This window comes from Plecotus auritus (genome assembly GCF_963455305.1).
Source record: "Plecotus auritus genome assembly, chromosome: 7".
Taxonomy (NCBI): domain Eukaryota; kingdom Metazoa; phylum Chordata; class Mammalia; order Chiroptera; family Vespertilionidae; genus Plecotus; species Plecotus auritus.
Genome location: NC_137774.1, coordinates 704,341 through 715,539, shown reverse-complemented (window position 1 = coordinate 715,539; position 11,199 = coordinate 704,341). Strand labels below are relative to the sequence as shown.

Here is an 11,199-nt window from a genome sequence, read left to right as displayed (position 1 = left end):
AATCAGAAACATCGATGAGAGAGAAACATCGATCAGCTGCCTCCTGCACACCTCCCACTGGGGATGTGCCCGCAACCAAGGTACGTGCCCCTGACCGGAATCGAACCCGGGACCCTTCAGTCCGCAGGCCGACGCTCTACTCACTGAGCAACACCGGTCAGGGCGGTTCCATGGTCTTTTAAAAAGAAACCATCTGAAATGGATACAAACAAATAATGGGTCCTCGTCGCCGGCCCGGTTCTTTCCCTGGGCTGTTGGCTGCTGGTTGTGCTGGGCAGGGGGTGGGCCTGCCAGGGTGACCGTGGGTTGCTTCTTCCTGGCGTCTCCTCATTCTCCGACCTCCCTTTTTTTTTTTTTTAATATATTTTTGTTGATGTCAGAGAGGAAGGGAGAGGGAGAAGGATAGGAACGTCAATGAGGAGAGAGCATTATGGATCCGCTGCCTCCTGCACGCCCCGCACTGGGGATGGAGCCCGCAACCCGGGCCTGTGCCCTGACCGGGAATCGGACCCTGACCTCCTGGTTCAGAGGTCAACACTCAACCCTGAGCCGCGCCGAACCGGTGAGGCGCTCTAATTAACAGAAGGAAACGCTCGTGTTCTAAGTTGTGCCAAGGAAAGCGGAGACAAGGACTCAGAAGGAATGAGGGAGCAGCACCAGCTCGGCGGCCTCCTCTCCTGCAGCCCCGACGGGCCCTCCCCGCCAGGTCCCTCCGCCCTGGCTCTGCCCCCGCCACCCAGTCTGGCCCCCTTTCTCTACTACTTACTGTCGTCTGGGCCCCCCAAGAACACGAGGGTGGGGTGCGGTCCTCCTGGGAGGGCGGGCGGTACCCGCTCCAGGGCTTGCTCGCATGTCCACACTAAGCTCTGTGCAGACAGGCAGAGGCAGCTACCCGCCCTGCCCCCCACTGGCTCCGGGCATGGGTGCCCGCACCTCCGAGGCCGCCCCACAGGACCCTCGGGGACCCGGCGGGCAGGCGCCTTCCTCGTCCCCAGGCCCCCGGACGGCTGTGTGGGAAGGCCCAGCCCCTCCGTTCCCATCCCGCTCTGTTTATGTCTATGAATTCAGTTATGTAAATAGAGGTGGCCCAGTCCGGGGAGGGAGCCCCCACCCCATCTGTCCCCTCTCGGCCACCCAGCGCCTGCCCGGGACTGCTGGGCCTGTGCCCAGCCAGAGACTCGGGGGAATAAGGGCCAGGGAGGCAGGGCATCTCTGAGGATCACACGGGAGGGGTCACCCCACCTCTGACATCACAGCCGCCTGGGGGTGGCCCAGTCACCCCACACACAGGGGGCACCCTGACCGGGATCTGTGCCCCCACGCAGGTGCATTAGAAGGAGAGGGGAGGGGTGGGGGAGGGGGAGGGCCGTGGGGGGAGGAGGTGGTCCTGGGGGGAGGAGGGGGCGGGTCTCGGCCACAGGCTGGAGGCCCCTCCCCCGCCCGCACCTGTGTTTGCCCAGCGGCCCTTGTGCAGGCAGAGCCCGCTTTCTGACCTTTGCCTCTGACCTTTGCCTCTGACCTCTGCCTTCTGGCCGGTGGCACCTGAACTGAAACAGAGAGGCCGCCCTGGGGGCAGGGCTCCAGGCACACTGGTGAGGAGGGGGGCCCGGCGGGCGCCCCCAGAGTGCCCCTCCCCGGGCTCCAGGCGGCACAGGGGGCCAAGGCCCTGCCAGCATCTGTGGGTGGGACGGCGGGTGCTCTGCTCTGGGGCTGGAGGCCGGGGCCCTGGGGGAGACCATGGCTTCCAGGCCCCCAGGACAGAAGTATGGAAGGGCCCGGAGACAGGATGGGGAGCCCCCGGGGGGCCAAGGCGGGTGACAGAGGGGGGGCCGGGGCCCTGCCGGGTGTCCCACGGGGGGCGGGGGGGCATCCAGGGCACCGAGCAGCCCCGTGGGGCCTGGAGAGCCGGTGGACATGAGGGGCAGTGGAAGGAGCGGCCCCTGGAAGCCACAGCGGTGGGAGAACTTTCTAGAAGGAGTGACAACGTCCTGTCCTGAATGCTGAAAGCCCAGGAAAGATGGGGCCCCCCAGTGTGTGTGTGGGGGGGGTGATGGCGCTGAGCGGGGACTGCTGGGGGGGCCTGGCGGGTGAGGGGGTGGATGGGCCCCAAAGCAGGGCGGGGCGCCGGCTGTAGACCTGGGGCAGGAGGGGTGCCCCGAGGGTCTGCAGGCACAAGGCTGGGGGTGCAGCTTTGGAGCGCCCCCAAACAGTGTGTGTGTGGGGGGGGGCTTGACGCAGCCAGCGGGGCAGGATCGGGGGCAGTGGCGCTGAAGGGGGTTAACGGAGGTGACCTGGGCCCTGAGATGGGGTTAAGGGGCACCCCGGGGCCCCCTTCCCGCCTGGGCCACCCCCACACCATCCGCCTGCGCTGCGCCCAGGAGCCCCGGGGGGTACGTGGGGAGTCGGTCCTTCCAGGAAATCAGCCCCGCACCCCACACTCCACACCCGGGAACGAAGCGGGAGAAGCTGGGACGAGAGGGAGCAAGAGGAAGGGGCGCCCCAGCTGGCCCCCCACCCCCCACCCCCCACCTGTCCGTCCCCGGCTCCCGGCCCGGCAGCAGCGCAGACCCGGCGACCGCCTTCTGCCGCGGGGCCTGGGGGGACCGGGGTCCGGGGGCAGGAGCGGGGCGTCGCTGGGAGGAGCGGGGCGCGGACCCTCGGCTGCCCCCCCCCGTCCCCCGCCCCCCGCCCCCGCCGCCGCTGCCGCCGCCACCGCCACCGCCACCGCCACCGCCACCCAGCGTCGCCGCCGGAAAGTTTGCGCGCGGCTGGCGCGGGGCGCGGGCGCGGAGCCGGCGGGGAGCGCGGAGCCTGACCCGGACCCGGACCCGAGCGCGCGGTGAGCACCCGGCCGAGGGGACGTCCCGGGGGCGCGCAGAATGGGGGCTCGGAACCGGCCAACGGGGACCCGGGGTTGCGTCCTCACCCCGTCGATCCAGCCCCGGGGTGCGCCCTCCTCTCCGGGAAGCGCGGGGTGCCCGCGGCCGCCAGGTGCTCGTCCGCTCCCACCCCCCGCGGGGCTCCCCGCGACTCCCTCCAGCACCCCTGCCTCCCTCCCCCACGGGCAGCCCCGTGGAGACACCCCAGCGCGCGTCCTCGGCGCCCTGGCCTCCCCGCTCGGGGCCCTGCTCCCCAGGAAGCTCTCAGCAGCACCCCAGCTCTGGGGAGGGGGATGTCTCTGGGATGTGGGGGCGAGGGGCCAGCACCCCGGAAGCCCACCTGTCACTGTGACCTGCTCCCCCCGCTCCGTTTCTGGGCGCAGGGTTTCCGCCTTCCCTCCGGCCCCCCCCCACCCCCAGCTGAACCCACTGACCCCGGAGTCCTGGGCACCCGCATGCATCCACCACAGGCTGAGGGCCGGCCAGGGATGGGGGGGAGGGGGGGAGGGGTGACGGGGGGGGGGGGGGGAGAGGGGAAGGGGGGAGGGGAGGAGGGAGGGGGGAGGGGAGGCTGCAGGGGGAGCTGTGCCCTGGCCCGCCCCCATGGCGGCGGAGTGGGGGGGGTGAAGGACAGGGAATCAGGCTTTGTCAACAGGCCTGGCCCCTGGTCCACCTCGGCCACCACCTCCCGCCACTTGATCTGGTTTTACAAACACCCGGCCCCTCCCGCCCCCCCCCCCCGCCACCCCCGCCACCCCGCCACACACACACACACACACACACACACACACACACACACACACACACACACCTCCTGCACCTCAGAGGCTGGGAGGCCTCAACCCCTCCATCCTGGGGGACCGGCCCTTCTCGCTAATGGCCATCCACCCAGCCGGGGTCCCTCCCCCAGGCCTGGGAGTCCCTCCGCCCCTCCCCCCCCCAACTGGCGGGACGCTGGCCAAGCTGTGATTGTTGGGGAGTGAGTGGTGCCTTCTGCTGGGCGTGGGCAGGGCACATGCCAGCGGGCAGGTGGGGGGAACCCGGGGGAGGGTGGGGCTGAGAAAGAGGGGAGAGGCCCCCCTGTTCGCTCGAGCCGCCCCGTCCTGAGCTGGCATTTATGGGGCACAGTCCCGGTCCCTGGCCAGTCGCCTCCACCCCCTGCTCAGCTGGGGGGTCAGTAAGTAACGCAGGGGGCCCGGAGCACCTCCACCTGCAGCGCCACCCTCCCGGGGCTCACACCTCATTCATCCCATAGCCCAGACCTGTGCTCCCCGGCTGCCCTGGGGGTTCCGTGTCCCCTGGCGGGGGCAGGGGCCTGGCCAGGACACGCCGCCAGCCCTCAGGTGGCAGAGCTCCCTGACTTCTGAGGAGGCAGCACCCCCATCCCCAAGTGGGGAACCTGAGGCTCCGAGGAGTTAAATCCTTTGTCCTCGGTCCAGGGACCAGCACTGGGTGCCCAGCAGGGACCCCAGGGCCTCGCTCTGCGCAGGGGAAGGGGCTCCCACCCCACCCTCCCCCCATAAATGGACAGACGACTTCCTCCTCCTGCCCCTTGTCCTGCCCCGTCAGGCATCGGCAGGGTCACCGCAGCCTCTGGGATCTGAGCCGGGGCCTGTGCCCTGTGGCTGCTGGTTCCTGACCCCCTGCCAGACCAGGGTGGGAGTGGGGGGACATGGAGAGCCCCCTGCCGTGGCCGTGGCTACCGTGGAGAATAGTGGGAGGGACAGGGAAGTGGGCCCCAGGCAGCCCCTCCCTGGCTCCCCTCCCCCTGGAGTCCTGCCTCTCTGGGGTCCCAGGAATAAGCACCTGCAGGAAGGTAGGCCACTCAGCCTGGGCGCCCCCGAGGCCCCGCCCACCTTCCCCCATGGGCCCCAGGCTGACGGGGCTGAGCCCCCCTCCCCCTTTCCCCGCCCCCCCCCCTCAGGGGCTGTGCTTCCTGGTGGAGCTCCTCGGGGCCCTCTGCCCCCTCCCCCCAGCTGCAGGGCCTCTGGACAGGGGACATCTTATCGGGCAGTGTCCTTCCTCGCAGCCCCAGCATCTCACTGTCCACTTGGCCCAGCCGGCCCGTCACTCCCTCCCTGGGCCTAGAGCCTCTAGCTGCTCAGGACACCCCTGCACCCCGAGCCCCCTCACCTGCAGCGGTGGGACAGAGGGAGGCAGCTCCTCACCACACCCCCCTCAAGGCTGGGGCAGGAGGGGCAGGGCGGTGAGGGCTGTCTGGTCGGAATCAGGAGAGAAGGCACCGTTCATGACCTTGTGGCTGAAGACACGTGCCTGCCCCCTTCTCTGCCAAGAGCACCCCTCAGACTGTGGCTCCCCCACCCGCAGCCCTGAGCTCGGGGCCTCACCTACGCAGGGACGGGGACCAGCCACACTGGGAGGCCTCCCCAGGCCTGGCCGGCATCCGGGGTCCCGGGCTGGGTCAGGAGCCCCAAGCAGGCTGGGAGCCAGGTGCCGCCCAGGTCACTCAGCTCTCCCCTCACGGTGGCATCTCAGGGCCCCATTAGGGGGAGGGGGAAGGGGAGGGGAGGGGGGAGGGGAGCAGGAGAAGGGGAGGGGGGAGGGGAGGGGGGAGGGGGAGCTGGAGAGGGGGAGAGGAGGGGGAACAGCAGAGGGGGGAGGGGAGGGGGAGGGGGAGGGCGCGTCTCAGGGAGGCCCTGGTTGAAATGGCCCAGGAGGACCAGCTGGACTCATGGGCGGGGGCTGAAACCTGGGGTGTCTGGACAACCTCCACCTCCAGCACAGCTTGCACCCCCCGCTCCCCCCTTTCCTAGCTTCTCCCTGGCAGTGCCTTCCAGCCAGCCAACCGTCCCTCCGTCTCTCTGTCCCTCTGTCCCTCCGTCACCTGCCAGGCCAGGCCAGTGTCCAGAGAAGGACCGGGCCCCCTGCACCCAGGCCCCGAGGGAGGTGCCTCCGGGCCCCATGGGAGTCGGTCATGGGAGTCGGTCGGAGCGCAGGGCAGGCTCTGGAAGCGAGGGGAGGATTTATGGGGCGGCTGCAGCCTGGGACCAGGCCCCATGGCGCCCCCCTCCCCCCCCCCCCCCCCCCCCCCGCGTCTGGGCCCAGCAGCTGGCAGCCGTGCGACGGGCCACCCTGAGAATGTGCTGCTGCTCCTGCACGGGGCGAGTGATCATGGCCACCCCCTGCCCCCCGCCTTTCCCAGGGCTAATGGGGGGAAGGCGGTGGGGGCCGAGGGGGGAGGGGGCTGCCTGGGCGCTGCTCTCCCTCCCCCCACAGGTTCGGGCCAGCAGGCTGATGGCTGCCACCCGCGGGAGGGGAGGGGAGGGGAGGGCGGGCGCGGGAGAGACAGCTGCAGCCACCGGAGCCCCTGCCCCAGGACCCGGGCAGGACCTGTTGGCCAGGAGCACTGCTTCCCCCAGCTCCCGCCTCATCCATGGGACCCGGAGGCTCCGAGGGGGACTTGAGGGGGGCAGGACACCCCGTGGCCAAGACAGGACCCCGCTGAGCCTCCTCACGGGGGCCTCGCCCCAGGCCCAGCTGCCTGCCCCCCGCGGCTCCCGAGCGCTCGCCTCAAAGGACCCTCTGCCCCCCCCTTTGCAGCCCCAGGCAGATGTGGGGGGCGGCAGCCCGGAGGCATGCCCCCCACCCGGCCACGCCCACCCCCCCTTCCTGCTGCTGCTGCTGCTGCTGCTGGCCTGCCAGGTGAGCGCCCCCTCCCGCTCCCACCCTCGCTTGCCCTTCCCTCGCTGACCGGCCCTCCCGCCCCCTCCCTGTCCGCAGCCGCAGGCCCCCTGTGCGCAGGTCATGGACTTCCTGTTCGAGAAGTGGAAGCTCTATGGGGACCAGTGTCTGCACAACCTGAGCCTGCTGCCGCCCCCCACGGGTGAGCCCCCACGGGTGAGCCCCCGCCTCCCTCCCAGGGAGCATTTCCTGGGCCCTGCTTGTGGGAAGGCTCAGCACAGGCGAGGAAACTGAGTCACCGAGAGGCCGGTGACTTGCCCAAGGCCACACGAGCAGGAAAGAAGAGAGGTGGCAGACTCGCCTCCGCACTGGGGTGCTACGTGCCCCCCTGCTGCTGGCGCCCCCATGGGGGCCTGGGGACAGTGGGGGGGGGGCAGGCCATTGTGCAGAGGGCCAGGCCAGGATGGGGTCCGTCCTGGACAGTCCTGGAGGCCCCAGGGGTGCAGAGAGGCGGGAGCAGGAGGGGCGGCCTGGCAGGCCCAGCATTGTCCTGGCAGGGAAGGGCCCCCCCCCCGCCCCGCACAGGGCAGGGGGAGGGACTGCCCACAGGGTTGGGGCTGGGCCCAGGAAGAGAGCCAACGAAATTAGGGTTCAGTCCCCAGAGCAGGAGGCACTTTAAGAAGGGAACCGGGCCCTGGCCGGTGTGGCTCAGTGGATAGAGCGTCAGCCTGAGGACTGAAAGGTCCCGGGTTCGATTCCAGTCCAGGGCACATGCCCAGGTTGCGGGCTTGATCCCCAGTAGGGAGTGTGCAGGAGGCAGCCGATCAATGATTCTCTCTCATCATGGATGTTTCTCTCTCTCTCTCTCCCTTCCTCTCTGAAATCAATAAAAATACATTTGTTTAAAAAAAAAAAAAAGAAAGAAAAAAGAAGGGAACTGGGAAGAGGGGGGAGCCCCAGGCAGGTTTGGGGCAAGTTGGGGGAGATGCAGAGTGTCCCAGGGGAGGTGGCTGTGCTGCAGGGAGCGGGGTGTCCCCGGGGAGGTGGCTGTGCTGCAGGGAGCGGGGTGGCCCAGGGGAGCTGGGTGGTCAGAGAGGCCTGGGAGGCGGGAGCAGAGGACGGTCCTCGGGGGTTCCCCAGAGGGGGCGAGAGGGCGTGGCCTGCTGAGCCCCCGCCTGCCTCTGCAGAGCTGGTCTGCAACAGAACCTTTGACAAGTACTCCTGCTGGCCCGACACGCCCCCCAACACCACGGCCAACATCTCCTGCCCCTGGTACCTGCCCTGGTACCACAAAGGTAACTGCAGAGGCACGGGGGGGGGGGGGGGGCGGGGCCGGCCTCAGGGCGTGGGGCTGACCATCGCCTCCCCCCTCCCGCCCCCCCCGCTGCAGTTCAGCACCGGTTTGTCTACAAGAGGTGCGGGCCCGATGGGCAGTGGGTGCGTGGGCCGCGGGGGCAGCCGTGGAGAAACGCGTCCCAGTGCCAGATGGATGAGGAGGAGATCGAGGTCCAGGTCAGCGAAGCGGGGGGCGGGGGGGGGGGCCGTGGGGCGGGGGGGAGCGCCCCTCCCCTCCTGCCTGACCAGCCTGTGCTCTGCAGAAGGTGGTGGCCAAGCTGTACCACAGCTTCCAGGCGATGTACACGGTGGGGTACTGCCTCTCGCTGGGGGCGCTGCTGCTGGCCCTGGCCATCCTGCTGGGCCTCAGGTACGGCCCGCGCCGGGGGCGGGAGGGCGCCGCGGGCAGGGTGCGGGCGGGCGCCGACTCCCGTCCCCACAGGAGGCTGCACTGCACCCGCAACTACATCCACGTGAACCTGTTCGCCTCCTTCGTGCTCAAGGCCAGCTCCGTGCTGGTCATCGACACGCTGCTCAAGACCCGCTACGGCCAGAAGATCGGGGACGACCTGAGCGTGAGCGGCTGGCTGAGCGACGGGGTGAGCACCCGCCCGCCCCGGGCCGGGCGGCAGGCGGCCCCGGCTCACGCACTGCCCACTGCCCGCAGGCGGTGGCCGGCTGCCGGGTGGCCGCCGTGTTCATGCAGTACGGCGTCGTGGCCAACGCCTGCTGGCTGCTGGTGGAGGGCGTGTACCTGCTAAGCCTGCTGGGCCTCCCCACCGGCCCCGAGAGGAGCTTCTTCGCCCTCTACCTGGGCATCGGCTGGGGTGAGTGGGCCGCTGCGGCGGGGCGGGGGGCGGGGGGGGCCGGGGGGCAGGGGAGCTTGGACCACAGCTGCCGCCCCCTGCAGGCGCCCCCATGCTGTTCGTCATCCCCTGGGCAGTGGTTAAGTGTCTGTTCGAGAACATCCAGTGAGTACCAGCTGCTCCTGAGGACGGGGCCGGCTCCCCGCACCTGGTGCTGGCAGTGCCTGTGGGGGTGGCAGCCGGTTCTGGGGGGGCAGAGGGGAGGGTATCGCTGGCCTGAGGCCGTTGGGGGTAAGCAAACCTGGTGCCCAGGATGGGGGTCTTTCCCGAGTCACTGATTAGATCTGCAGGGAATTGGGGGGCGGGGCGGGCGGGGGGCTGACGGCTGTGAGCGGCCGCCCTGCAGGTGCTGGACCAGCAACGACAACATGGGCTTCTGGTGGATCCTGCGCTTCCCCGTCTTCCTGGCCCTTTTGGTGAGGACATGGAGCGCCTGCGGCTCCTCAGGGCGGGGGCCGTGGGCCTGCAGTGGCCGGTGGCCAGACAGCATCCTGCCTGGGCGGACCGGGAGGGAGGCCCGGCACTTGGCCAGGACTCTGGCCGGCGCCCTGGCCTGGGGCTGGGCTGCCTGTCTTGGCCCCGTGCCCTCCAGCCCCAGGGCCTCGGGAGCCGGGAGGCAGGGGGAGGCCCCGGGGCCGCCCTGAGCCATGCCCTCTGCGTGCAGATCAATTTCTTCATTTTCATCCGAATCCTTCACATCCTCGTGGCCAAGCTGCGGGCCCATCAGATGCACCACACGGACTACAAATTCCGGTGGGTGCGGGCAGATGGGCCAGGGCGGGGGCGGGGGGGGGGGCCTTGTGCCGGTGCTTAGGCTCCGCCCCCACAGGCTGGCCAAGTCCACGCTGACCCTCATCCCCCTGCTGGGGGTCCACGAGGTGGTGTTCGCCTTCGTGACGGACGAGCACGCCCAGGGCACCCTGCGCTTCGCCAAGCTCTTCTTCGACCTCTTCCTCAGCTCCTTCCAGGTGCCCGCCCCCCTCGGGGCCGCGCTGACCCCCAGGTGCCCCCCCAGCTGTCCCCCCTCGGTGACCCCCCTCGGGGCCGCGCTGACCCCCCCTCTCTGCAGGGCCTGCTGGTGGCTGTCCTCTACTGTTTCCTCAACAAGGAGGTGAGTGAGGGCCTGGCACCAGCCTGGGGTGGGAGAGAGTGAGCCCAGGCACCGGCCTTCATGCCCACCTGCATTTGCCCCGCGGCTGCCACGGCCCGGGTGCCAGGCGGCCTTCAGGGGAGCCGGGTGGGACTGGCGGAGCTGGGCCCGGCCCCACCTGTCGGCCGCCCCAGGTGCAGGCGGAGCTGCTGCGGAGCTGGCACCGCTGGCGCGTGGGCGAGGCGCTGCGGGAGGAGCGCCAGGGCAGCAGCCACCCGGCCCTGGCCCGGCCCCCCAGCGGGGCCCCCACCGAGAAGCTGCTGCTGTCCCGGGGCCGCGACAGCAACGGGGCCAGCCACGACCCCTCTGGGGAGCCCTGCGCGGCCGGCCGCCTCCCAGGGTGGGCCCAGAGCGCCCTGTGAGCCCGGGGACGCCCTGGGGCTGGACTCGGGGGGGAGAGGCCACGACGAACAATTCAGAACAGGCCCCAGAGAGGCGTGGGGTGTCGCCAGAGTGCCCCACTGTCCCCGGGTCCCCACTGCAGGGGCCTGAGGGGCAGGCCTCCCCTCCCCACACCTGCTCTGTGCCCAGCGGGGCCTGGGGGTGACGGGGGGGATGGGGGGCGCTGTCTCGTGAGTGCATGTCTGTGTGTCCCGTGTGTGTCTGTCAGTCCGTGGAGGAATGTGTGTCCTCCAACAATAAAGAGCTTGCACAGTGGCTGCCGCGCCCTGGGAGTGGGGCTGGGCGGGGGGGCTGGGCCCGGGTCCTCTTCCCACCCCCTGGGCTGGCCTGCCCTCTGGGACCCCCCATGTTACAGATGGACTGGAGCTGGAGCCCCGATGGGACCGAGTGTGGGTGGCGGCCGGCAGCACCCCGGCTGCCCCATGGCGCAGGTTATGGCTGCCACCTCTCGCCAGGTTGGGCGGCCTCAGCCGTCACAGGCCGAGGGGATAGGCGCCCCTCAGCTGTGGCCCCAGCCCCCCGGGGTCACCATTTGCCAGCAGAGGGACATGATGGGGGGGGGGCGATGGCCAGGGAGGCCACTGACCTCACCCCCTCCTGCCCGTGGACACGTGGCTGGGCTGCACTCAGGGTCAGCGGGGATGTTGCCGGAAAACCCGGCCTGGAGTCCCCCGCTTGCCTCTGCTTCACCCAGGCTCCGGCCCCCTGAGCAGCAAGCAGGCCCCGCAGCAGGTGAAGTGGGGGAAAGGGGACCCCGACCGAACTGGTCCGAGTGAGGTGACAGCCGTGTCCCCAGCCTCTGCCAGGCCACTGTCCTCCCCATCGGGGGCTGCCCTCGGTGGGCGGGCACCTGCTGGGCAGGCGGGGGACTGAGCCCAGGACGGAGCTGAGCGCTGGCGGACGACCAGGCGCCCGGGGTGTGGGC

At 70.4% G+C, this 11,199-nt stretch overlaps 1 protein-coding gene across 1 annotated transcript; it reads left to right on the top strand.

Moving 5' to 3' along the window:
- Window positions 1–6,475: 6,475 nt before the first annotated feature.
- On the top strand, window positions 6,476–10,529 carry GCGR (glucagon receptor; the record flags this gene model as incomplete). Its single annotated transcript, XM_080681219.1, is given in 14 exon segments — window positions 6,476–6,508; window positions 6,510–6,542; window positions 6,621–6,723; window positions 7,709–7,816; window positions 7,912–8,033; window positions 8,120–8,226; window positions 8,299–8,455; window positions 8,524–8,683; window positions 8,767–8,827; window positions 9,069–9,138; window positions 9,387–9,475; window positions 9,552–9,690; window positions 9,792–9,833; window positions 10,007–10,529. Coding segments are annotated over 14 exon segments (1,452 nt in total). The 3' UTR covers window positions 10,235–10,529.
- Between the last annotated feature and the right edge of the window lie 670 nt (window positions 10,530–11,199).